At 34.8% G+C, this 27,275-nt stretch overlaps 3 protein-coding genes and 1 long non-coding RNA gene across 4 annotated transcripts in view; 2 read left to right on the top strand and 2 right to left on the bottom strand.

The window, feature by feature from the left end:
• LOC100186482 (sodium-coupled neutral amino acid transporter 9-like) overlaps window positions 1-2,138 on the bottom strand; it is a 5,666-nt gene extending 3,528 nt beyond the window's left edge. The window contains exons 1-5 of the mRNA XM_002131130.3: window positions 1,933-2,138; window positions 1,787-1,867; window positions 1,556-1,713; window positions 686-859; window positions 383-472 (exon numbers count right to left, since the gene is read on the bottom strand). Coding sequence (XP_002131166.1) covers window positions 383-472; window positions 686-859; window positions 1,556-1,713; window positions 1,787-1,867; window positions 1,933-1,973 — 544 coding nt within the window. The 5' untranslated portion in view covers window positions 1,974-2,138. The remainder of the gene's footprint in view (window positions 1-382; window positions 473-685; window positions 860-1,555; window positions 1,714-1,786; window positions 1,868-1,932) is intronic.
• Window positions 2,139-3,125: 987 nt separating this feature from the next.
• Window positions 3,126-9,830, bottom strand: LOC100176264 (plasminogen). The gene is made up of 21 exons (XM_002131067.4): window positions 9,698-9,830; window positions 9,374-9,472; window positions 9,076-9,234; window positions 8,657-8,794; window positions 8,337-8,494; window positions 7,998-8,133; window positions 7,735-7,873; window positions 7,561-7,649; window positions 7,353-7,446; window positions 7,176-7,273; window positions 6,835-7,068; window positions 6,563-6,599; window positions 6,301-6,447; window positions 6,058-6,200; window positions 5,632-5,706; window positions 5,380-5,503; window positions 5,090-5,255; window positions 4,854-4,971; window positions 4,414-4,577; window positions 3,909-4,022; window positions 3,126-3,555 (listed from the first exon to the last, which is right to left on the bottom strand). The coding sequence occupies exons 1-21, from the start codon at window positions 9,750-9,752 to the stop codon at window positions 3,517-3,519; spliced, it is 2,526 nt and encodes an 841-aa protein (XP_002131103.1). The 5' UTR covers window positions 9,753-9,830; the 3' UTR covers window positions 3,126-3,516.
• Window positions 9,272-11,615, top strand: LOC113475809. The gene is made up of 2 exons (XR_003397586.1): window positions 9,272-9,493; window positions 10,865-11,615. It is a non-coding gene; the product is annotated as an uncharacterized LOC113475809 (long non-coding RNA).
• Window positions 11,616-13,325: 1,710 nt separating this feature from the next.
• Window positions 13,326-27,227, top strand: LOC100178584 (probable ATP-dependent RNA helicase DDX46). Its single transcript, XM_002130955.5, has 29 exons — window positions 13,326-13,482; window positions 13,954-14,117; window positions 14,398-14,466; window positions 14,680-14,783; window positions 15,217-15,310; window positions 15,441-15,527; window positions 15,738-15,794; window positions 16,010-16,075; window positions 16,290-16,380; window positions 16,747-16,927; window positions 17,464-17,612; window positions 17,749-17,859; window positions 18,190-18,333; window positions 18,803-18,954; window positions 19,134-19,309; window positions 19,691-19,812; window positions 20,294-20,372; window positions 21,467-21,549; window positions 21,982-22,146; window positions 22,480-22,642; window positions 23,158-23,351; window positions 23,728-23,865; window positions 23,990-24,139; window positions 24,636-24,818; window positions 25,406-25,534; window positions 25,875-25,958; window positions 26,194-26,338; window positions 26,630-26,703; window positions 27,035-27,227. The coding sequence occupies exons 1-29, from the start codon at window positions 13,432-13,434 to the stop codon at window positions 27,080-27,082; spliced, it is 3,453 nt and encodes a 1,150-aa protein (XP_002130991.1). The 5' UTR covers window positions 13,326-13,431; the 3' UTR covers window positions 27,083-27,227.
• Window positions 27,228-27,275: the final 48 nt, after the last annotated feature.

The following is a 27,275-nucleotide window of genomic DNA, read 5'->3' as shown; positions in this document are numbered from 1 at the left end:
CAGCGACGAGCCTTGAACCCATTACCTAATGGTTACAGGCAGGCGCGCTAACCACTACGCCACGGCGCCGGACAAGTTGTAACTTTAACTGCAATACAGTTTATTTTTTATTAAGTTATTGAAGCAATAGATTGTTGTTGCCTTCTATGTTGTGTTGTTTATAGCTATAGGTATGGTGAGGTAAGATGGGACACCTTTATTACATACAAACAACACCCTGACTGTGTTTTAAATAATTACCAACGGTCTATGAGAGTCACAAGGGTACAGTTTTATAATTCAAAGAATATTCATTGTTGACTACCAAATAAGACAAGAAAATATAATAAAAGGGTGTCCCATCTCCCCCCATTATACTATATGTTTCATGTCTGCAGCTAACCTGTTTGCTGTAAGTCTGCATGTAGTTGACATGTAACATTGTGAGGACTCAATGTAGATATCGTATGGTTGGTGGTTGGATCGCTAAAGTCTGTGAAACAAATTGGCCCATCAAAGCGACTTTATTTTAATCATAATAGGTTTATTTGTTTCTTTGATATGTATTTAAATGGAAGTCATGAATAAACGGGTTTATAGTTTTTTGAGTGTTCTTTGTTTACTACCAATTGGGACGAGAAAATAGAATGAAAAGGTGTTCCATCTTCCCCCACCCTGCTGTATATAAATATAAAAAACTCCTTACAGTAAAATGAGTTTACAGAGTTGTAAAGAAGTTCCACCATCAGAATCCAATAAACTATTAAAGCTCCTCCAAATACAATGCTTGAACCAATTATATTCAACCAAATCGTCCATGGTCCGATCAATATTCTGCACATGTCGATTAACTCTGGTATTTTCTTTGTAACGGGATCAACTGCAACAAAAACACGCAGATAAAGAGAAAACGAACCAGTAAAGGTGGCTGTATACACAGTATCCGGAATCCGTCCGTTTTGTCTGTTATGTCCAGATTTCGCTTCCGCATGCGGAACTCGGTAATGGGTTTGCATACGACTTCGCAAGCGAATTCGCATGCCGGATACTGTGTACAGCCACCTTTAAACTGCTTAGCTGTCCGTCTGTAGGATATTTAACACTTTCTAGTCAGATTTTACCCATGAGTTTTTCCAAAATGTAAAGTAACACACGCACAACAATAAATTATTGATGGTGATTTAATAAAGTTAAATTTTAAATGCCCAGTTATAAAGGCCATTAGGTAATAGCAACGTTATGTAGTAGGATGGGGGAAGATGGGACACCTTTTCATTCTATTATCTCGTTTCATTTGGTAGTAAACGAAGAACATTAAAAGAATTAATGAACCGTATCGTTACGACTCCAATAGGCAGTTGTTAATTGTTTAAAACTCGATCAGGTTATTTGGATATTATGTGTTAATGGTGTCCCGTATTCCCTTGTAGTAATATATAACGTACTCTCACAACTCCAATAGACCGTTGTTAGTTGTTTGAAACACGATCACGATATTTGGATATTATGTGCTACAGGTGTCCCACCATCCCCCGTTCTATACTTGTTGTTGTATATACAAGCATTTAAATCTTACCCATATTAGCAGCGCATACCAGGATAATGTACGCAGTATACACCGTCATCGTCACCATAGCAACATGAACAACCAAACTCGTTGCAAGTCCTGCCTCAGTGTATCCCCACGGCATAGAAACCAAAGACGTTCCCATCATTACGTTCCATATGGAGAAGCTAAGAATATTTGTTTAGCGACTAATTATGTTTGCCTATAGTAAGGAAGCGACATCTGGTAGCTATGTCTTACATGGTTACAAAACTGCTTTGCTTCTCGTTCCCATCGTCTGTAGAACCATCCACGTCGGTCGTATCTTGTTCTTCGACATTTCTGGAGATTCAGAAAAGTAATATAAATGTAGCTTCATGCATTATCTCATTAAGTACGTGACTTACTTATCTGCTAACAAAGCTGTTCTTTCCGTAGCAGTTGACATTCTTACTAAAGTATACAGGCGAGAACTTGTTTATGTAATCTCAACGGTACAGTCAAGTACTTTGCAAAGTATGATGTGTTAACTAATTTACCAAGCGCTGTTCTGCTTCTTACTCGCTGTCATTTGTTAGCACACTGAAATTGTTTGTCGGTTAAAAGTCTTGCAGGTCAGCTAACGCAACGATGCGAGACTAGTAGGTCGAATTCTTTTCTCTTGTGCTAGAAGTTGATAAGTCGTAGGTCTAAGCAAACACCTTCACAAAGATAACACGGGCGTGGGTTTAAATTGGTCTGTTATGTTGTGGCTGCAACAAACATATCATAACCTTTCTTCTTGCGATTTAAAATATTTTTAAAAGCTTGGACACAAGTGTGTGTTGCAGAGCCTATTTGTATTGTATAGTGGGGTGGGGGTAGATGGGACACCTGTCTTTCTATTTTCTCGTCACATTTGGTAGTAAACAAAGAACATTTAATTAAAGTCGTATCCGTACGACTTTCATAGACTGCTAATTGTTTAAAACACGATCTGGTCCTTCGAATATTATGTGCTAAAGTGTCCCGTATTACCCCACCCTACTATAAAACAAATCGGCGAACTGAATAGACGAAAAAAATGAATTTAATAAGTTAAGAGAATTCAAGATCGTCATGGGAAAGAAACGGCTGTGTCAACCACACGGAGTTTAACTGTACAGTTGCTGATACTTCAAATTTTAGCACCATCGCTATACGAAACACTGCGTTGCAGTAAATCACAACTTTAGCAAAAGAAACTATTAAGTTAAGCTGCAGATCGCTGTGGTTGCAATCGAATAGTTGCTGTGTACGCGCAAAATTACACACTTGAACGACTTGACATGAATGTAACTTGCTTTACCCTCGCGTGGCCGCAAAACGACAGTCGTTATAACACGGGTGTTCTGTTTCATACACCTCAAACACCTGTACAGTGCCAGCTTACGAGTTACCATGTACGTGACTTTGTAGGTGATTATTTTGTTTGGAATTTTATATGGCTGATAATTCGGACAACCCATTTGTGACCACTTGATCCCATCACTGCTGGGTTATAGAGTAATTATTCTCGGTTATGAAGCAAATGACTGATGTAACAATACTGCGCTAAATTACTTGCCATGTTATTTAAACAAACAAGAACATTTCAGTAATGCGATACTCTTTATTCATCACGATGTGATATTGAGAAAATTCATACATAAAAAATAAAATGCCCGTTTCTAGTGTTGGTCATTGCACTCGGTTATGTAAAAAAATACATGAGGTGTAAATAGAAAGTGATTAAGTAAAGTGAAAATTATAAACTGGGACTGACAGTGCAGAATAAAAAACGTTAGTCCAGAAGACCCGTTAGGGTTCCAGACCTGGTATAAAATATATTAGCTACATAATTAGAAATAAAAAATACATACAAGCCAGCATCCTGCATAGGACAATAACAAACTATATAAAATGTTAAAATATACAATGTCTACGTTTGAAGCGATGTCAGGTTCACTGAGTATTCGAGGTCGAAAAACTCTTCATAAATTAGAGTTGATCCAAGTGACGTAGTTGGAGACCTAAAAATTAAAAAATATTAAATCGCTGGTCGAAAGACAAAAACACACACGTTTAAATTGTAAAGTATCCTGTTTACTACAGTCTAAAGTAAAACTTTCTGTGATTTCCTGACCGTGCCCGTTAGACCAGACAACACAACTTAATAAGTTTAATAAAATATAGTGGGGGGAGACGGGACACCTTTGGCACATAATTTCTAAATATTCTGATCTTTTTTAAACATTTAACAACGTTTTATGGGAATCGTAAGAAAGCGGTTTTATAATTCATTGAATGTTTTTTGTTTACTACCAAATGAAGAATGTCTCCCTACTAAATAAACATATTAAGTAAAAAATTAAAAACTTCTCACCTTCGTGTAGACTCCAGGTTTTCTTACTTTTCCGCAGTCATAACCCCATGATACAATACCATACACATAGAGTCTGTTGGATACTTTTATAATCAATGGACCACCGCTGTCACCCTGGAATAAAATTACATTTAGTACTGTGGGGTAAGACGGGTCGCCGTTAGCTACTAAATCCCATCTTTCGCGATCTTGTTTTAAACAATTACCAACTTCATTTTAGAATTGTGAGGCTACACTTACATAATCATGTAAATATTTTTCGTTTACTATTAAATGAGACAAGAAAGAGAATGAAAACAAGTACCATTCCCCCAAATCTACTATATGTTTAATATATTCAGTCAAGTTGTACTTTGTAAATTTGTAAAATACTTTTGATGTTTTCTTTAAATTGCATACCCGGCTATTTTTTTGTAAACTAGACTTGTTTTCCGGCAATTATATTTCTATTCCACCACACACTGATGTTATAATAATGTAACCACATATCTCTTGAATGCTTTACCTGGCAAGCGTCTCGACCACCGCTCTCATACCCCGCACACATCATGTTGCTTGTTACTTCATCGTCTCTATTGGTGAATATTTTAAGCCATTGGTTGCACACGGTATTGTCGATAACTTCAACCGTTGCTTGTTGAAGAATGTCGCTTCCAAGGTTACTAGCGGCTAAAAAATATAACTTTGGTTAAATTACGTTTTACCGATTTAAAGGCGGTCAGAATGGATGTTCGTAGGCAAAATAAAAAAGGAATGATTGAATAAATAAATTTAACTTGCTTTTATATCCTCGCTTAAGGCCGGAACACAACATTCATTATAACACAGGTGTTCTGTTTCATTAACCACGTGCCAGCTTACGAGTTACCATGTATGTTACTTTGTCGGTTATTATTTTATTGCCGGCGCTTTATATGATTAAAATCTATAGTTATTCATTCTTACCATCACTAACGTCTCCCCATCCAGCTACAACGCCCGAAGTTCTGGCAGCAAGGGTTTCGTCCTGCTGGGGTAAACATGCAGGTCTGACGTAGTTGTTGTACGTCACAGATTCGGTGAGCTGTTGAACACAGAGAGAGTTATTTCGTGTCACGGAATGCGTCATGCAGTATTATGATTTCATAATTGCTCCAATAACAACTGTGCTACACCGTTATAGTAACCATATATGGACTTACTGTGATAATTGCAATATCGTTGTCAGTAGTTGCATGATTGTAATTTGGGTGAATGAGAATGCTGGCAAATGAGACTCGCCTTTGTCCACGGTCGACTCTATTTATCCTTCTATCCTGCTTCCCCAAAAATCCAAAGTAATAATTGACGTTTGGATTACGATTATTCCTGTAATTAGAACACTGCGTGTTAATAAAGTCGCAAACACCGTACATTATGGCCAGCATAGTTTATGGCTCTTTTATCAATGCATTTTAGAAGCTAGCCGTATGTAATGCTTTGGAATTCTTACCCGAAGCAGTGGGCAGCAGTTAAGACCTTATTTGGGGCTATGAGAGTTCCGCCGCATATGTTCACATCGGTCAGTCTGCGAATGTTTACCAACCACGGGTGGCTTCCATAGTTTGCATTGGTTCCTGTGAAGATAATGAATTTTTAGAGACAATATAAATGGTGCCCCCTTACAAATTCCATTCGTTTTTAGGATTTTTTAGTTTTATACTTTCAACTATTTTCTTTGCGAACTATCAAAAGTATAACTAACCTCCAATAATACGCTGACTTGGTGTTCGGAACTGAAGGCTTACCATGGGAATCCCACACTGACCATTGTAGGTACCTGCACAAAATAAAATGTCAATCATTAAGTATAATAATAGATTCATGAATGTATAATGCAGGTCAAAAATAGACAAGTCCTTTTTTGCCCATGTATGGTGTAGTGTGGGAGAAGATAGGACACCTTTAGCACATGATATCCAAACACTCTGATCGTGTTTTACAATTAACAACGGTCTATGGAGGTCGGGAGGATACAGGTATATAATTCACTAAATGTTCTTTGTTTACCACCAAATGTGACGAGAAAATAGAATCAAAAGATGTCCCATCTCCCACCACCCTTTTATATTTTGCAAACATGTAAGAAAACTTTTCGTAAACAATGACCTAACGTTAATGTGTTACTCACCTAGTCCAGTTGACGCTACGGTTGTTGTAGCTACTTGAGTAGTTGTGTGACCTCCGCATAAACCACAGGTGACCCGACAGTTGGCACGCATGTAGTTCACGAAGTCCTTCACGCAATATTGCTGTGCTGCCCATGCGGCACAACTAAAAATAAGCATAGGTTGTATCTAACTTTGTAATTAATGAAATTTATACAGAATTATGCCAGGGAATTTTAGTTACAAAAAAATATATTTTTACTTACTGTGTGCTTTTATCGACGCATGGTGCTGCGGTGGTTGTCGTAGTAACTGCATTTGCGCATAAACCGCAACTGGATTTACAATTTGTTGCCATGTATGTTGCGTATCTTCCTGTACAGTAACCGGCTTGTTTCCAAGCGTTGCAACTCCTGTATATAAAATAGTGAATTTATATTTACGGTATATAAGATTATAAACAGTCTTGTATAAAAAAAACAAGTAATGGTTATGTAATTATTGAGTAAAGAGAAACAAAATACCCACCCTGCCTTGTCTGTACATGCAGCGACTGTTGTAGTACCTGTAAAATTAAAATTTCGATTAAAAACGGTTCCAATAGTTATAAATAAATAAGTCAATGTAACTGACTTTATCCTTGCATGGCCGGAAAACGAAAGTCGTTATAACACAGGTGTTCTGTTTCACACACCTCGTGCCAGCTCACGAGTATAACCGTGTATAGGTTACTTTGTAGGTGATTATTAATATTTATTAATATGTTATACGTACGAATAGCAATCGTGACGTTAACTTACCAGTAGTACATATGTTACAGCTCATTGGGCACGTGTTTCTCATGTAGTTTATATAAGCGCCGGTGGTGCAAAAGTTCTGACGTGCCCACGCAGCACAGTATCTGTGATTGTCGGAGCAACCCGCTGTTGTTGAAGTTGAACCAGCTGTCGTGGTAGTAGTAGTTGTCGTAGGCGCGGGTGTGGTTGTTGTGGTTGTGGTGGTGGGTGCCGTTGTAGTTGTTGTTGTTGTTGTGCCTAAGCGAAATAAAACGTTAAAGGCAAAGAGCTAAGTTCAGCAAAAGTACAGAATACTCAACAAAGTACAGAAATTGTAATAACGAGTGGTGTAGTTTCAAATTTACCTGCACAGCTACTGCAACTTCTGTAGCAGAAACTTTGCATGTAGCTCACGTATCGGCTGTCTGTGCAGAATCCTTGAGTTTTCCATGTTGGGCAGTTACTGAAATGAAAGATAGATTTATATACGCTGCAATTAATGATACAAAAACTCCATCGCATCATTTAGTTATTCATCTTACGTGTTTTTATCAATGCAAGCTGCAGTTGTTGGGACAGTCGTTGTTGTTGTCGTCGGTGCAGTGCTTGTAGTGGATCCAGTGCTTGTTGTGTACCCTGCGCATACATTGAACATATTACAAAAACATGCATTAAACAGTTAAGCGTATTGAATCTATGTTTTACTGAATAGTGGTTCGAAATCTTTTAAACAAGCATTTTAGGTTATACCTGAACATCCATATTTTGCGTTAATCTGGAACAAATCTTGTGGCGAGAATCCCAATCTTTGTCCCATGGTTATTCCTGCCGGGATAGCACTGCGAAATAGAAAGTGTTATGTATTTGACCCCAATGGTTGGATAAAGAACATGAAACAAAGTTTTGCTACGAGTTAGCACTTACGCTTTGGCGACAATCGTAGGTCTGCTTCTGTCAGTGGCAAAAGCGTAAGCTCCGTAATGCATTGTTGAGTTAATATCGTATGGTGAGCCGTAGCTATTCCAGTTGCTAACAGCAATCTTACGGAAGTTGCCTTCGTATGCTGAAAGTTAATATTATAGAGTTAAATATTAGCTGCAAAAAAATTATAACCTGTATAATTGTACAACACAGCCTTTTCAGTACATATTGAGTATAGGCCATGAATGTACGATTATACAACTTACTGGAAGCAATATTATCCCATTTTATTTCTACATGGTTGTCCCTATCTGCCCTCGAATGCTCATGGTAGAAACCAAGTGCGTGCATCATTTCGTGACGAACAGTTCCGGGTCTAAAGCAACCGCCAGCTAAAGTAATCTGAAAAAAACAAAGTTTAAAATAAATACGAAACTACCAATCTACCTAATAAACATTATCTTAAAACAGACGTTTCATTTTCAAAAAAAACTTTATAGTGCCGATAAAATATATATAAGACGGGACACCTTTAGCACATAATATCGAAATATCCTGATCGTGCTTTAAACGATTAACAACGGTCTAATCTTAAATATACTTACCGCTTGTTTGCGTCCAGTTTTGCCAAGGAAAGAAGAACAACCCGAACCGGGTGTGAACTCAACGTGAGCAACCTCTGCAGTTCGAGCGACGAACCGAATGCAAGTTCGAGTGGCAAAGTCGTTTATAGCTTCCTGGATTTTGGTCTGTTGCTCTGTCGCTGTAATTGAAAATGTAAATTTTAAAATTCGTTAATATTTAACTAGTTGCAAAAATTTTAAATTCGTAAAAATTTAAAAATTCTTAGATTAAAAATTAAAACAAAAATGTTATTAACAAAAATAACAATTAGTGAGTATTAGTTGGAATTAACAAAACTTACTGAAGCCGGTTTTGATTGTGTAAGGAACGTAAACGTAGGATCCGGTTTTGGGCCACGCGTTGCTGAGACTGGCACCTCTTGTTCTATGCTCTTCGCAATCCATACCGAACATCCGGAGAAACTCGTGATAGGTTTCATCTATGACATAGAGAATGTTAGTTTTTCATATTTACCGCTAGTTAGTTGTCTGTTTTCACAAATATAGTAGGGTGGTGAAAAGCGAGACACCTTCAGCATCACATAATATCCAAATATTTTGATCGTGTTTTAAACAATTAACAACGGTCTATGGAAGTTGTGCTGGGAAAACGGTTTCATAATATTTTGACTGTTCTTTGTTTACTACCAAATAAGACGAGAAAATAGAATGAAGGGGTGTCCCATTTTACCCCATCCTACTATATTACAAAAACACTTACTTGAAACCCGCATGTCTCCCTCGTAAGTTCCTTCGTGCTTGCATTCGCATGTAATTACTCCAGCAACAACTTTGTAACCCAACGGACATTCCTGGCCACACCCGCGCGGATCTCCAGTTGCCCCTCCGTTTCGGTTAGTATGTGTTAGCACCCCGGATTCTGGAAATTAGTAAACGTTTAAACACAGGAATTTAATATTTTATTTTTTTTTATTTTTTTTTTATTTATTTTTTATTTGGCTATAGTTGTACATATGCATTTTATAAGTTATGATTATATACATGTAAAAGTAACTTACCGGCCAATGTCGCTAATTCACTTTCAGTAATCTGTGGTGGGGGGACTTCGATGGCATCCAATAATGGGGCTGGGGGTTCAGCACCTGGCAGTGGTGTACCTAGAATCGAAAAAGTAAAGTGTAAGTTATAGAAATAAATTAATTCTCTGCAAATAATCAATTTTAAAATCTGAAAATCACACTAATATTTATTTTTGGTTTGGGTAAAAAAATTAAGTACAAAAACTTTAAACTGTATGCCTAAAAGTTTTATATTATTTCATTACACCGTTTACTAATTGGTTACACAGAATCATCAAATAAAGTTTTTTTCACATTCCTTACCTTGTATTGCACTAAAACAATACGTTAAGACGAAAAATAAAACTCGAAATTGCATGTTGTCTTCGTTGTAACTTGTATATCTTATCTTGTTCTAGAAGTTCGTACTTATATAATAATAATAATAATAATATGATGGTAGTCTTCTTTAGTCGTTTACTGTAAACGTTCTCTCTTTGAATGCCTGCTCTGTCTTCCGCCTTCTTTTATAAAGTAGGCCAGTCCACCTGTTACGTCACAACCGTGCGTTTTCGAATGCTTATTAGGCTTGAGAGGTGAAATCACTGATGATCAATTATATGTTTGCATCTCTAAGCGGTCGATACGTGATATTTAATATCACTGACCGCTGTGCTCTGGGGTCAATAATAACGTGCAATTACGCAGTGTAATGACGGGGGCATTTTCCACGAAAGTGTAACCAGTTTACGTGGCTTGCTAACAAACGAACAAAAACAATTGAAACAGTAAACATTTACAAGTCTATATTTTACTAAGTGGCCAATTTAATTGTGTGTTGACGTACGCTTGACGCATAATCGCAAGTTCGTTTAAAGTGGGCTACATTTTAAGCGCCAAATTAACGTTAAATGTTGCTACGCTGACGATGTTTATGTCTGGTTGTGTGTGATTTGGTAGTGTGTGTGTAATTGTTGATAAACTGATTCAAACAAAACTTTCGAATTAGATATTTTCCCTGATTACCGAGTATAGTTATGTAAGGCCGTGTATACTCTCAGTGTATCGCAACACCTGTTCTATATTGAAACATTTTTAGTTTCAAAATAGAAAGTTTTTAAATAGTTTAGTACATACATGGTCGGTGTGACGCAGGTGCTGAATGTGTTTTGTGATCTCACTGCGTAGCGCCTACATTTCCTTTACTTTTGTGGCATGATTTGCGTGCGTTACGTCAGCATAGGAAGGAGAGTGTTACTCAACACGAATTAACTATCACATGCATTATAATAGCATCATAACACCGCGTAACCCTTGTGGGCAATAAGTATGATGAAAATTTTGGAATAGGTGCTTACCTAATACAGTGGCCTCATTTCACTGTTCGAGGTAATCTTTGAAAAATAACCATGTGCTTACTCACGTCCTATGCTCTGATACCCCCAATGCATTTTCCTGCATGAACGCAGTAACGTTTTGTTCCTTTTATAGATTACGTACGTCAACGGATTTGCAAATTTTGGAAACTCTCGGGTCAGGTTTAGGCGAAAGGTAAACTTCGTGCAGAGCAGTTCGAGTTCCAACAATTTTGACTTATCACATCCTCAACACGACATTATCAATATAGAGTGATATCCCTCTGTGAACATAATTTTAAATGGACAAATAGGTTGTGTATTTTTGGAAATAAAAAATATATTTAAATGCAATATATGCGCGTCATATACGTTTATCGTGACAGTAAGTTATTAAACTCCCAAAATATTTAAAATCCTGCATATTTTTGCTTAGTGACGTATTTAGATTTATACCTTCGATATTCAAGGAAAACTTAGTTACAGTTGTTAAATAATAAAAAGCAAACTGCAATTCGTTAAAGACGTACACACCGAAGAATTTTATCTGTATTTTGTGATGGACTTTTGTTAGTGTTATATGTATATGCGACTCTAAATCACAACACCAGACCAAGTATACGTTACAATACAGCATCGTTCCAGTTATGTACTATTGTTATATTACATCATATAAGCCTTATAACCGGGTCAAACAGTGCAATGGTCATCCAGCGTTAAAGAAACCGCGTTAACTCAGAGCGGAAATTATCTACAGCTCATTGTTGTTGGGATTATATACGTCATAATATTCGCTACTTTATTACAATTAATCGTGTGTCATCGCGTTAGTTGGTGATTTTGTCTATAGTTAAGTTTGTGTGCAAAATAAAGGAAATATTATTGTGTTGTTCATGTATTTTATACATACCCATTCAAAAATTATACTGTACGACTTTTTTTAAACTACACAATATATAGTAAGGTGAGGGGGGAATCCTCTCCATGGAACATAGAACAGCTTTAATTTTTTTTTCTCGTCTTATTTGGTAGAAAACAAAGAATATTTAAAGAATTATAAAACTGTATCACCATGACCCCCATAGACCGTTCCTATGTGCTAAGGTGCTTGTCCCGTCTTCTCCCATTAACAACATCAAAAGAGGGTCGTCAAAGCACGCTATAAGGGTGACACCGAGGAAAACGGTTGTAACAAAAATCGTGACTCTTAAACTCTAAACAAGTTGTGCGAACTCAATTAGAAAAGTATGCAGGGTACATTTGAGGGTGATAACGGTTTGATATTTACGCGCGTCATCCATAACCTTTTAGTAATCGAATTCTAAATTAAAACAGGAAAAGCTGTTAGGAGAAATATCGTTATTAATTGTCGCACGTGGTGCGTCACAAAATATTGTTTTTAGTAAAACGGAAACAGTTTCAACCCAACATCTAAACTTCATTGACTCATGCGTATATTTGGCAATGAATAGTCACGGGTTCATCATCACAGAAGAAAAAAAAATATGGACATTAGTGTACAACGTTTATAAAAGTTTGAACAATATAGTATGGTAGAAGAAGATGGTATATCGTCCCTTTTTTACCCACTGGAAAGTTAAAGTAGGGCAGGGCAAGATTGGACACCATTAGCACATAACATCCTGCAAATATCCTGATCGCATTTCAAACAATTAACAACGGTTTATGGTAGTCGTGAGGATACGGTTTTATAATTCTTTGAATGTTTTTTGTTTACTACCAAATAGGACGAGAAAATAGAACGAAAATGTGTCCCATATTCCCCCGTCCTTATATATTATGTTGCTGTTAGGTAACGTACACAATATATAGTAGGGAGGGAAGAGGTCATCTCCACGGAACACCTTTTTATTTTATTTTCTCGTCTCATTTGTTGGTAAACAAAGATCATTCAATGAATTATAAAACCGTATCCTTACAACTTGCACAGACCATCGTTAATTGTTAAAATCACAGTCAGGATTTTTGTTTACATGTACTAAAGGTCTCCTATCTGACCCCACTCTACATATAACTATAAACAACACAATATAGATGCAATAGAAGAATTTTTGGATATTATGTGCTAAAGGTTTTCCGTCTTTCCTTCATAGTGTTTTCGACACTCTTGTTATCACATATCTCGCTACAACATCGGAGCGGCTCGATGCTGCCACCATCGTTGGCGTTTTAAGTCTTTTGCAAAACACTTGGTACAGTGAAAGTAAATATTAATTCTATCTATCCAAGCTATGGGTCAGTGTTTTACTATTTTTCCCGAGGAACCCACACCCAAACTCTCACTCATATGAAATACTTTATACCAACAACATTTAAAGTTGGATTATTTGCTTTCCAAAACAATCAATTGTTTAAATTTGTACATTACCTGCAAAAGTCAGTGTTTCGTAGCGTTGAGAAGAAAAGACCTTTTATTCTATTCTGTGTGGGTGAGGTTCTTGTCAATAACCTGGGTTTTAGGCTAGAAATGGCCCGTTACCCAGCCGTTCGTTTCTATGAAAAACTTTTTCTTTTGGTAATGAAACTGGGGAATCCCGTTTTCCTATTTCGCGAACAATGCGAAATTTAGAATACATGTATGTTACTATGTTTTACCACTTTTACGTTATATTTAAAGACTTAACTTGTAGATTCTGCAGTTTAATTGCGTTATAGGCTGTATAGAAGTATCTTTTTCTAACAATGGAAAATGGAGTGCCTGCTGAGAAACCACCAGGGACTGCTGTGGAACAGGTGATTTACAAAGTTATATTCAATTCTACAATCCATATACGTAGTAACTTGTAAGCTGGCACGGGGTGTACGGAACATAACACTGGTGTTATAACGACTGTCCTTTACTGCCCACGCGGGGATAAAGCAAGTTACACTCATTCATTTATGCTGTTTTTACAAAAAAAAACATTATTCAGTCACTGTAAAAAAATGTGGCAAAATTACCACTCGTATATGCTGAGTTGTAACAAAAGGCTTTTGGTTTATAGGTTTTTATTTAATATAAAAGTTATACCATAAAACATATGAACAAAGAAAAAACATATTTTTTGCGTAACTGAAAAATGTTTAAAAATTGGAAGCTTTTCTGTTTTTGTAATGTTCTGTAGCCTTTCTAAAACATCTTTATGTCCCACCAGTGCTGTTAAAAGTGCTGGTATAGGCTACTTATAAAATATTTAAAGCTATAATAAAAATCAATTGTTTTAGGCATCTGCTGAGGAAAATGGAAAACCCACTGAAGAAAAAACGAAAGTAAGGAAAGATGAATCAAAATCTCGTAAAAGACATCGATCACGATCAAGAAGTCGTAAACGATCGAGATCAAAAGGACGAAGATCAAGATCTCGCAACAGATCACCGAGGCGCAAAAAGTATGCTCAATAATTATTTTTATTAGAACCGCCTATATATGCGCAAACAAATTTATGAAGCACAAAGATTACTTTACTTAAAGGCCTGTCGTCGATAAAGCAAGTTACATTAATTTTTTTATTTAATTAGATGCATTAAGGTATTTCATTCAATCAAGGTCCCCCAGTTGTATATAAAGTGTTGGGAGTACAAAATTAAAGAAAATCAAGTCTGTGTTTATTTTAATATGTACTATTATTTCTTGATTATGTTTAAAATGTGTTATTTCTTATTTCATAGAAGTCCTTCACATAAACGAAGACGATCAAGAGAAAGAAGATCGGGTTCAAGAGACAGAAGAAGAAAAAGGTTAACTGTCTTGTGTTTTGTTTTAGCCTGCTAAGCTAAATGATAATGTAAAAGAAAATCTCCTAAAAAGTCCCCCGCAAAGTTACATACGTGGTTACTCGTAAGCTGGCCTGAGGTGTAAGAAACAGAACACCTGTGTTATAATGACTGTCGTTGCCTGCCACTGAGTTTTATTCATAAACTGTAGTAATTAGTTGTTATATGGAACATTAGATCAAAAGAACGAAGATCACGTCGTTCCAGAAGTAAAAACAAAAAAAGAGGAAGAAGTGAAAGTTCTTCTGGTAGTGACAGCTCTGATGCTAAAACCACAACAGGTATTTGTGTAGCAATTCTACATTGTATTGTGTATTGTAAGTAAATTGTAATTTATTAAGCTATCCTTATTTCTTACCATAGCTTTTAGTGAGAACAATTTCCAAATTACACCCAAATAATAGTGTGGCACCTTTCTCTAAGCATACATGTGTACAAGATGTTTAAAACAGTGTTTTCAATGAGTTGTTTGATATTTTACATCGACTTGACACATTTCTAAATTTAATTTTCAACATAAACAACCAATTTTTCAATTAAAATTAGACAGTGGGTATCAGTGAGGCCTAAGAAACGTTTTGAGGCTAAAATTGGTACTGGTAAAAGAACCAGCTAAAGGAATATCATCTATACAATTAATATTGTAAAATCAGTGTTGTATGACCTGTACCCTTTGTATGATTAAACCCAGTTGACATTCTGTGTGTATTTTAGTTAAACCAAGCAGTGAAACTACAACAACAGAATCCACTGCAACAACTACTACTGTAAATAATGGAAATATTAAAGTGAAAGACGTTAAAACCAGGTAAGATAAGCTACTATAGTTTCAGTTATTTTAGTTATGACTAAGTATGTAATTATGAAATGCTTAATATATATATATAGTATATAAAATTATGTAATTTTTTTGTATAAAGTGATTTATATTTTTACAGTGATTCAACTACGAAAGTAAAAACAGAAAAGAGGAAAGCTGAAAGAAATGAAAGAGAGAAGGAATCGAGAGATAAAAAAGACAGAAGGTAATTTAAAATATATGTTTAATTTAAACTACTTACCAAAATGTGTTTATTTATATATATATATATACATTAATAGTATACATAGTAGTAGGCTATGAATCCTATGTAAATACAGTTGAAACATAGTTGTGTATCGTGTATGGTAGCTATATTAACCTTGCATGACATTGCAGTCAGTACATAACTGAAATAAAACTCGTGTATTTTTAGAAGATCACGATCACCAGAAAGAAGAAGAAGATCTCGTTCTCCTCATAGAAGAAGAAGGTTGGTTTTTAATCTATATCTAAATTCTGATGATTTTTTGTTTTAACATTTATTTAATGCTTTACTTTAAAACCTTTTTAACCAAATGTATTTATTCATTATGTTGCACTATGTTAACATTTTTTTTAAATTTCCAATATTTACACCTATTCTATAATTTAAAGTTCCCGCTATATGTTTTATCATGTTTTTTTTTATCGTGTTCACTTTAACAGGAGGTCGCGCTCACGTGAAAGACATCGATCACGTGACAGATCACGCCGCTCACGATCACGAAGAAGGTAATTAATTTTGATTTGTCACAGTTGGTTTGGTGGAAAAAGCTGAAAGTTTAAAAAAAACTGTAACATTAAGCGGCACATGTACAGTTTTCTTAATCACATACATTACATACAATCTCAAAATATAATAACATAAAATAAAATTTAAAAAAAGAAGTAAAACACAAATAAAACCTTTGTTTTATGTAATACATTTTTTTACATTTCTAAAAAGATCTCGTTCTCGTGGTAAAGATGGAAAATCAAAAAGTGGAAATGATAAAGATGGAAGAAAAACCGCATCCAAGTTTAGTGATGTCAACCCGGTTTGTTTGTTTTCATATATTTTTTAAATTTGAATTTTTTTAATATTTCCAGCCAGTAGCGCAGAGGGGCGTTCAGGGGATAACGGCCCTCTCCCCTCTTTGAAAAAAAAAAAAAAAAAAAAAAACTTAAGGCCCATATTTATTATTCAAGAAATATTTAGCAATAGTGAAAACAATTTAGCAATAGTTTAGCAAGTGTTTTTAAATTTTGGGCTACTGCTTCATATTTGTTGCGTGATAAATTTTGTTGTGTTGTAAAGCTAAAGATCATAATGAAACTGTGGATCCTTTTTTCGTATTTCAATATACCTTTTAAATTTTTTATTATTTTTTATATTTTTTTTGTATTTTAATATTTTTTGTCAGTTATCGCAAGACTTCGAGCAAGCGAAGTTGGAAGATGAGATGAAGAAGCGAAGGGAGAGAGTTGAAAAGTGGAGGTCGGAGCAAAAGTCCTCCAATACTGGAGATGGGAACGATGAGGATGATGAGAATAAACCGAGAAAAATTTGGTCGCTTGAAGATGACGACGATGATGAAGAATTAGGTTGGTTTAAAGTTTAAAAATTACAATTTTTTTTTTCTGAACTGCGATCACATTTAAATAATTTATTAAACACACTGATAACTGTACAAAGTGATTTCGATCAAGTTTTGTAGTTTCTTCTGTAAAATATATTACTTCACTACTCGCTAATAAAGAAAGCTAGTTACAATGCATTTTATTTGAAAGCTAGCAGCTGAGGTGACAGTGTTGTTTTTTTTGGATGTAACAGCCACGCTTTTAAATGACACTATTTCCAACAATTTTTATGCATATTGTGTTTTAACAACTGTTGTGTTTTGCTGTTAAGTTGTTTTTATTCGTTGTTTAAATAACATGATCTTTCCTACCTTTTTAAAAACATAAATAAAAATTTATATTAGAATATTGTAATTCTTTTCTATTCTTTGTGGGTAAGCTCCTGCAGCTTGGCACGACATGTATCCTGGGTTTTACGCCAGAATTGGGCCATTACCCAATCACCCAGAATGCTACGGCATGGACCTCACCTATGTTATTATGTTATTCTGCTATCACAGATGGAGATAATGAGAACAAAATGGATGCAGGAGATGCTGAAGATCAGAAGATGGATGTTGAGAAGAAGAAAGTTGAAGAAGAAGAAGAAGAAGTTGACCCTCTTGATGCTTTTATGATGGATTTGACACAAAACAAAAACGACACAAATGTAACTTGTCTTTTATCTTTTTTCAGCTTATTCTACCAAGCAAAAATATCTAAATTTTAAAATAAAATTATTTAAATTCTTTTAACAAAAATTTCAATAACAAACATAGCTAAATTTTAAAATTAAATGTTTTCAGAAATCTGAAAAAGATGGTCCCCAGGTAAGCAGAATAACTTCTGTTGCCTCAAAATCCAACAAAGGGAAAGTTAAAGGGGAATTAATGGAAGGAAATATGGATGCAATGGAAGTAAGCGCTTTTTGATAATAATAATATATAATAATTACCTAATTTGTCTTGTTTGGTGTATTTACTCTGTTACTTCTGCTACCAGGCATAATGTAAATATTATCTGGTATAAAAATTATTATGTATTTCCAACGTTTGTGGTGCTCTTATTTGAAATTTTTTTCAATTTGTTTTTACCTGCACCATGTCGTCCAGGTGTATAATGACTGTCGCTTTATTGCTGATTTAGTTGGCTTTGTTGTTTTAATCTTGGCTCCAGTATCCTAAGAGATAAACAGAAATTATGTTATGTAGAATAGAATATAAAATAACCTTTAATATTATGTCTAGTATTCATCTGAAGAAGAAGAAGAGTCGCTCGATTCAGCTTTCAGTAAATTCCAAACCAACCGACAACAACCAAAGAAGTTGGAAACCACAATCGATCATTCAAAGATTCCGTACGAAAATTTTCGCAAGAATTTTTATGTTGAGGTAAATGTACTATATTAGAATGTGGTAGAATTTACCATACTGTACATTTTCAGATTTAATCAAGTTTGTAGTTTTTGTGGAAAATATTTATTTTGTTATAATTTAGAAATTAATCTGTATTTCAATGAGATATTATCTACTTTTAATTAAAGATTAGAAAGGTATGTCACAAGAAGTAAAAATTTTGCTAAAGTAGTGTTTAAAGTGGATGTAATCTAACTGAATGAGTGAAAGAATGTAATTTGCTTTATCCATATGTGACTGAAAAACAACAGTCAGTATAACAGGGGTGTTCTGTTTCATACACTTCGTGCCAGCAGCTTACAGCTAAACCATGTTACTTTGTGGCCGATTAAAAACGCTTTCCAAAAGTAACAACAACTGCTATACAGTGTGACTACAATAATACTTGTACTTTCATCAAGACTTTATTTACTAAACCTAATTCACCCTCTCTATGTTGCCTCAGGTTCCAGAGCTTGCTGCTTTAACCACAGAGCAAGTTGAGGCGATGAGGTTTGACATGGAAAACATTAAAATTCGAGGAAAAAGTTGTCCAAAGCCCATACAGTCATGGGTACAAGCTGGCGTTTCATACAAGATGTTAAATGCGCTGAAAAAGTAAGTTCTCATAATAAAAAAAAATTGAAAAAATTATCATTAACAAAGTAACATACATGGTAACTTATGAGCGGGCACGGGGTGTATGAAACAGGACACCTGTGTTATAACGACTTTTATTATCCAACCACACGAGAATAAAGCAAGTTACATTCATTCATTCTGTTTACTTCACACAGAGCAAATTATGAGAAGCCGACCGTGATTCAAGCACAAGCAATACCAGCTATTATGTCCGGGCATGACTTGATAGGAATAGCAAAGACTGGGAGTGGAAAGACAGTTGCGTTCTTGCTGCCGATGCTTCGGCAAATTATGGATCAACGACCTCTTGAAGATACAGAAGGACCTATTGGTGAATATTTCTTCTGTTTTGGTTACAAACCTGTGTATATGAGTGATGGAATATTATTTATAAACTTGCTAATTCAAAGGTTTCCCATGAGTCGTTGGTAGCGGCATAGCCAGAAAAAAGTAATAAGGGTTTTAAAAAAAATTAAGTATATAAATAACTACAGTCATTGCAACACGGATGTTCTGTTTCATACACTTCGTGCCAGACTAGGAGTTTGCCACTAATGTAACTTTGTAGGTGGTATTTTTATGTGTATGGCTGATAATTTGGACAGCCCATTAGTGCCACTGGGTTGGACCAATTGTCGTTAATTGTCTTGTCCAAAGACACAAACGCCCACAATGGTAGCAACGATGCAAATTAATGAAATGTTTATTCCAGCTGTAATTATGACTCCAACTCGAGAGCTTGCGCTACAAATCACCAAGGAATGCAAGAAATTCACAAAATCTCTTAAACTTCATGTTGTTTGTGTGTATGGGGGAACTGGAATTTCAGAGCAGGTTAAAATATAAAAAAAACTTTAACTTCATAATCTAGTTTATTGGTTTTAATTTTAATTTTTTAATTTTTTTTACCATCTAAGATAACAGATAAGACATAAAAAATTTAAAAACCTTAAAATTATTGAACTTTTGATTCCATTAATTTCTTGTAATGAAAAACATTCTTTTTTCTTGCATCATACACTGGTTACAAATGGAATTATATAATATTTACCCAGCCCATGACACTTTGCATTCCATCTATTTAAAATTTTCTGGCACTGTTAAACTTGGTATCTTTTAGTTACAATGTGACCGCTCAAACACACTTCTTACTTGTGTCAGCATTTGTTAAAACTTTATTCACTTTATAACTAAATTGTTGTCAAGAAACTGTGTTTAAAGTTTAAAACAAAATTTATTGTCCTAGAAAATTAGTTCTGTAATATATATCTAGTAACAAAAGCAACAAAAAAGACAAATATTTCTTTTAATTTAGATTGCTGAGTTGAAGAGAGGAGCCGAGATAATAGTTTGTACACCAGGAAGAATGATCGATATGTTGACTGTGAATAACGGTGGGTCTATGCTAGTATTTTATTACATACTTAGGATGTTATGTTTAAAGTATTGCTGCCAGAGTGTTATGCTCATACGGATACAATCATTAGTATTATCATTTTTTTGTTTTTGTAGGGATTTAATTTAAATATATATACCCCATGAGTGATATGTTTTTGTATGGCTTCCATTTTAATATTAAAACCTAATTGAACATAGATAAAAAAATGAACATGGTATGATCGGTCTGGCGCACATTCTAAGTGTGTCAGTTTATTTGCATGCTTGTCCATTCAATTGTGGCTATATTTTAAACATATACTACTGTTTTTATTTTGAAAAATTACCTGAAAGTCTTTGGCAAATGCAACCAAAATTTACATTATTTTTTTACATATAAAAGTGGAAAAGTATATAACAGTTAGAAAAACACGTTTTTATGAAGTTTAAATACCAAGTTTTGAATTTCCTGTGAAAAGTTTATAACAATTCAAAACTTTCCGTAAATTTTGAGTTTTCTTTAAAGTGGGGCACGGGTGATAAATAAGATGAACCAATCATGAGCCGACACTGATGCTTCTCATTTTTTGCAGGTCCGCCCCGGACATCTTCTCTCAAGTGTCATAAAATATAACTTAAATCGTGAATCACCGTTTTGCTAACTCCCTATTTAAGAGATGTCATAAAATAACATGGGAATTTAGACCCGTGGATAGCATATGCCTGTGTGTAGTATGTTAAACACCCCAATCTATGCACATGCCATGTAATATATTTGTGGTTCTTCCGTAGGTGATGTCGTCTCTTCTGCCGAGTTGGTCTCGTTCGGTTACTTGGTCTTGTTAATATAGTAATGTGGGGAAAGATGGGACACCTTTAGCACATAATATCCAAATATCTGGATTGTGTTTTAAACAACTAAAAACGGTCTATGGTAGTCGTGAAGATACGGTTTTATAATTCTTTAAATGTTCTTTATTTACTACCAAATGGAACAATAAAATCAAAAGAAAAAGTGTCCCATCTTCCCCCACCTTAGGAAACTTTACATACAATGTTTCAAACTCTATTTAATATTTATTCCTTGTTTTTATATTGGATTTGTATGTAGGTCGCGTTACAAACCTGAGAAGATGTACATACCTTGTACTTGATGAAGCGGACCGTATGTTTGATATGGGGTTTGAACCGCAGGTAAAATTATTTGTCTTATTTCATTATTAAACCACACAATTTTATTTTTCTAAAAAGCATAAAATACTACACTCTACAGCAAATTTACCAAAACCTTAAAATAGGGCCGTATACCCATTTATTATATATTTTATGGTGTAGTTTTTCGGAAAGGATTTTAGTAGTCATAGTTCTAACCCAGTGGTTTCTTATGCTGTTAAAATTTTCAAACGGTTAAAAGAAATAAAAGAAAAATACAAAAATGTACTAATTGTATGAAAAATTTGCTAAAATAAATTACATTCATTCATTCAAATACAAATAAATATCATTATGTTTATCAATAAAATAATCTTAATATTTAGTGACCTTTTTAAGTGTTTTCGAATTATTGCAATTACACAGTTAGTGTTTTTATTTCAAGTGTCGTCTAAATATTAAAATAACCACTAGGTGATGCACGTGATCAACTCTTGTCGACCGGACCGACAAACAGTTCTTTTTTCAGCGACATTTCCTCGCCAGATGGAGGCGCTAGCGAGACGTATATTGAACAAACCAGTCGAGGTACAAGTTGGAGGAAGGAGCGTGGTTTGTTCGGATGTCAAGCAACAAGTGGTGTGTTGTTTGTTGTATATACCATTAATTTAGGATTAGCTTTTCTGGTAAAAAATCTAATTTGTATCGACATTGTGATAATGGTGTCAGATTGACAACATGACATTACTTTCGCCTGTTTTACAATTTTTGTCTTTTTTGTGATTTATTTAAGGTAATAGTTTTAGAAAAAATTATAAAAAAGGTAATATTGAGACTGATCATATTTCCACTATGAATTTTTGTAAAAAGATCGGTTAACAGATATTACACATAAAGCGTTAATAACCGCATATCTTAGCTGTGAGTACTTTGTCTTTATTTGATCTTATAACACGACACTCTTCCATGCAGTTGATTTTGACAGAGGAACAAAAATTCTTGAAACTTCTTGAGTTGCTTGGTCAATACCAGGAGAAAGGAGCAGTCTTGGTATTTGTTGATAAACAGGAACGAGCAGATTATCTTCTAAAGGAGTTAATGGACAAAAGTTATTCATGCATGGCTTTGCATGGAGGTATGATAGTTAAAATTTTAGAAAAAAATTTTTTTGTTGAACTATTATGTGGTGTATTGCCTGTTATAGGACTGCCTTGTAAAGGGAGAATTCAAGGCCCTTCTCTGTTAATATTTGTAGTAGGTAGTGCAAAATGTGTCCTTGAGCAAGACACTGTACGGTAATTGCTCCAACCCAGTGATCACTAATGGGCTTTCTAAATTGTCAACCATACAATATAAAAAATAACAAATTACCCACAAAGTAATTTTCCATCATAAACCAAATTACCAATACTTTTGTAATTTTCCATTTTACATCAGTAATTTTCCACAAATTACCAAGATTCTTGTTACTTTCCATCATTTAGCAGTAATTTTCCTTCATGAACAAAATTACAATTTTTTTGTAATTTTCCAACGTTAACCAGTAATTTTTAATCATAATCAAGTTATTAATATAAGTACTTTTTCATTGCACAACGACAACAGTAGTTTTTCGTTTTTTCTGCTAGCCATTCAATATTTCTCTTCCAGGTATTGATCAATACGACCGAGATTCGATTATCAGCGATTTCAAGAGAGGAGTAAACCAACTGTTAATTGCGACATCTGTTGCCGCGAGAGGTCTCGACGTTAAAAATCTAATTCTTGTCGTAAACTTCAACTGCCCCAATCATTATGAGGATTATGTGCACAGATGTGGAAGAACTGGACGGGCAGGGAATAAGGTATATTGGTGCAAATTATGCAGATTTTTTTATACCCAAATAAAGTCTTGTAAATATAAAATCTGGGTCATAAAGTCTGGTATTAGACTGTGCTGTATTGGTTTACCTCACAGTTTTTCATAATGCATGCAATTAAACACTATGCTATAAAAACTTTATTATTTAACTGTTTACTTGTTTGTTTTAAAATCAAGTTTCAATATTTTTTGTTTTCAACACCAAGCTTCTCCTATGTCCCTTGCCGTATGACCTCACTCAATAAGAATAGAATGTTTACTGTGATCATAAACCTACTAATGTCTTGATTGATATAGTTTTCTATTTATACACCTTCACCTGAAAAACAAGGACTTTTTAAATAACTTCAACTAACCAGGGCTTTGCATACACCTTTATCACTCAAGATCAAGCTAGATACGCCGGTGAAATTATCAAAGCTCTCGAACTCAGCTTAACCAAAGTGCCTCCTGATCTTGAAATGTTATGGAACCAATTTAAAGAGGAACAAAAAGCGGTGAGTGTTAAAATAAAAATTTAAGTTTTCTCGCCGGATGAGCCGTTGAAAGATTTTTACATTATGCCTGGTAGCAAAAGTAACAAAATTTTATAAGTAACCGCTCATCGTGAATTTCTTACAGCAAGGAAAGTCAGTAAAATCCAACAGTGGTTTCACTGGACGGGGTTTCAAATTTGACGAAACAGAATATGTGATTGCTAAAGAAAGAAAACAAATCCAGAAAGCTGCGTTGGGATTGCAGGACTCAGATGATGATGAGGCGGCGGAAGATGTGAGTTTTTATTTAATTAATATTCTTTATGCACATTTTTATTTTCTATAAGAATTATAAATGAAAAATAATTAAACATACATGGCTCGTTTGTCTTCTAGGTGTAGCGACCACGCTTATTTTCTTCCAAATAAATGTAAATATGTTTTTAACTGTAAGAGTGTTTTAACAACTCTTTTGTCACTATATCCTGTATTTTTGTTTAAAATATTTCTAAAGTTTTGCTACCTTAATCAAAGAGACAAATAATGTTATTATTACAATGGCTGATTATTGATTAGGCTGTACAGTGTACACAGTATTAAATTCTGTGAATCTGACCATAATCTAGTGCTCATAGAGTTGAACGATTTTTGTGTAAAGAAATACAGTATGGATCCGATCTTCTATAAATGTAACTAACAAAAAACATACAATGTCATTGACGTACAAATGTTATTACGTTTTCTGTAAAAACCTTGGATGTCAATCAACTTTTATTGAACGTTTATTTCAGATTGATGAGCAAATAGAATCCATGTTCAATAGCAAGAAGATTGTGAAAGATGTCCTCGGCTCTATCAGCAACGCAACTACTGCTCCTGGTGCTGGGGTTAATGCAAATAAAGCCAAGTTAGATGTTGCCAAGCGACTTGCATCTAAGATTAACATGCAGAGGAACCTGGGGGCTGGGGCTCAGGTAATTTGGAGTTAGGGTAAACTGCATCGCGCCGTGGCAAAGTTGTTTAAATAAATAATAACCATCCACAAAGTAACATAGATGGTAACTTGTAAGCTTGCACGAGGTGAATGAAACAGAACACCCGTGTTATAACCACAGTCGTTTTTTGACACCGCAAGCGTAAACAAAGTTGCATTTAATCAATATGGTTCACGGATAGACAAACTTTATGTGACGCAGATTAAACTTATTTTTTTACTGTGGCATGTAAGTCACATGTGGTTTGCTCAAATATGATTTGCATTTGTGTAAAGTTTTCCTATGACACCTTTTAAGTCAGAGTAAAATGCATTACTAAGTTTCCTGGCAGGTTGTGATCGGTCCAATACCACAACAAAGTTTAATTATGCTGTTTTTTACGTTCTGTGTTCAAATAACGAAAGATCATTTGTATACTACCTCGAATAGGGTAATCGGCCATTCCTTGCTTAAATCTAAGAACCTATGGCTGGACCTCACATACAGGGAATAATACTACCTTGAAATTTAAAAACCATGATGTATAACTTAGCACCCCCCAAAATGCACCATATTCAAATAAACAGGATGTTATGCAACAAGCAGCCACCGCATTAATGAAAGGTGGCGTCTTCACTGGACCCAAAGTTTCAGCCAAAACCATCGCAGAACAAATGGCCGAGAAAATCAACTTGAAGCTCAACTATGTACCACAGGTGTGTTCGTATTCTGTATTTATTCATCTCAACTTGAAATTTAACTCGGGAATTTTCAAGTAGCACATAATTTTTTACCTTAATGTTTATCACATATTTTTAAACAGTAGCGCATTGTGGTACTTTTCTCATGGCTGCTAATTTTAAGCTGCAATCTCATTTTACATGTAAACAATAATAACGTACAAAGTTATACACAGGGTTTAACATGTTAACTTAAAATTTGCAGAACAACTTTCCCTACAAGTTACCGACAAACATATATGATATGTAACATGACAAACGATTTATCATGATGTTTTTAAAAATATAAGTAAAAAAATGTTTTTTGTATTTCCAGGAGAAACCAGATGAGGAGGAAGACGAATCAAAGAACTCGCTCAAGCGTTACGAGGAAGAATTAGAAATTAACGACTTCCCTCAGGTAGTACAACTATATGTTAATTTGTGTGAACACTGAACTGCGTGTCTTTTTGAATTTCTTTTGTGTGAAAATTTGTGTGGATTGCATGTAAACATGTAATTTATTTATACAATTTTTGCAGTCACCATGAAGGTTTTCAAAGAAATGAAGTAAAGTTATGGATGGTTTAAAATCAAATTTAGTTGAATTTTGTTTTATAGGAACATGTGTAATAAGATATAAACCTGTATTACAGACATGCAGATGGAAGGTTACCTCGAAGGACACTCTCGTTCAAATCAGTGAATATAGTGAAGCAGGAATTACCATTAGGGGGCAGTATTTCCCGAAAGGAAAGCAACCGGGTGAAGAAGATCGGAAACTTTATCTCGCTATCGAAGGTGGTTGAGTGTATACCATATTATAGTAGGCTGGGGAAGATATAGTAGGGTTGGGGAAGATGGGACACCTTTAGCACATAATATCGTAGGGTGGGAAAGTGTTTTTTATTTAAAACAAGATCAGGATGTTTGGATATTGTGTGCCAAAGGTGTCTCATTATTTTTTTGCTGAAACAACTAAAACATGTGGATTTTTTTAACTTTGGGTTTCAACTACTTGAAACCTTAAACTTTTTTGTAATAGGCTTAAATTATAAAATTTAGACATATTTTTATAATATTTGTTATCAGCGGTTTCTGAGCTTGCTGTACAAAAAGCAAAGAATGAAGTGACCCGGTTGATTAAAGAGGAGCTTATCCGACTCGTAAGTACAGTATGTTTTATTGGGTATCTACAGTATGTTTTATTGGGTATCATGTATAGAGTGCCCAACAACCGAAGGATATTGGGTTCAAAGCTTGATGCTGTAACCATTGTGGGTGTATGTACTGTGGCCAAGACGCTTAACGGGAATTGCTCCAACCGAGTGGTGACTATTAATCACCCACTAAGTTACATACGGGGTAACAAGCTGGCATGAGGTGTATGAAACAGAACACCTGTGTTATAACGATACAGAATTTGAGAAAAAAAAATGTAATTATAAATTAACCCATGTGTTACGAAATTTACTTTTAACTGAAATTGTTTTTCAGCAAAATTCTTACCAACCGGTCAACAAGAGCAGATACAAAGTTTTGTGATGGAAAAGTCTTCCATGCGTGTCTCATCACTGCCCGTTGTGGTTGCAGTTTGTTTGTAAAACAAAAATTACGTTTATCGTGAATTGAAATTACTGAGTAAAACGCTAACCGAAATAAATCGTTTTATCATTCTAATGGCACCCAAGTGCGCCAAAGTGATTTTTAAAAGATGAAACTAATCACAAAAAAAAGT

This window comes from Ciona intestinalis, chromosome 2, assembly GCF_000224145.3.
Source record: "Ciona intestinalis chromosome 2, KH, whole genome shotgun sequence".
Lineage (NCBI taxonomy): Eukaryota > Metazoa > Chordata > Ascidiacea > Phlebobranchia > Cionidae > Ciona > Ciona intestinalis.
The sequence above is the reverse complement of the archived record's forward strand: the minus strand, read 5'-3'. Positions and strand labels throughout refer to the sequence as shown.

Excerpts from the sequence above, each read along its gene's own strand:
- LOC100178584 (XM_002130955.5), top strand. The coding sequence starts at position 13,432 with ATGGAAAATGGAGTGCCTGCTGAGAAACCACCAGGGACTGCTGTGGAA. Across the intron at positions 15,795-16,009 it reads TCTCCTCATAGAAGAAGAAG|GAGGTCGCGCTCACGTGAAA; the intron begins GTTGGTTTTTAA and ends TCACTTTAACAG. Across the intron at positions 26,339-26,629 it reads ACTTTATCTCGCTATCGAAG|CGGTTTCTGAGCTTGCTGTA; the intron begins GTGGTTGAGTGT and ends ATTTGTTATCAG.
- LOC100176264 (XM_002131067.4), bottom strand. The coding sequence starts at position 9,752 with ATGCAATTTCGAGTTTTATTTTTCGTCTTAACGTATTGTTTTAGTGCA. Across the intron at positions 7,874-7,997 it reads ATGGGATAATATTGCTTCCA|CATACGAAGGCAACTTCCGT; the intron begins GTAAGTTGTATA and ends ATTAACTTTCAG. Across the intron at positions 5,707-6,057 it reads CGTAGCGTCAACTGGACTAG|GTACCTACAATGGTCAGTGT; the intron begins GTGAGTAACACA and ends TATTTTGTGCAG.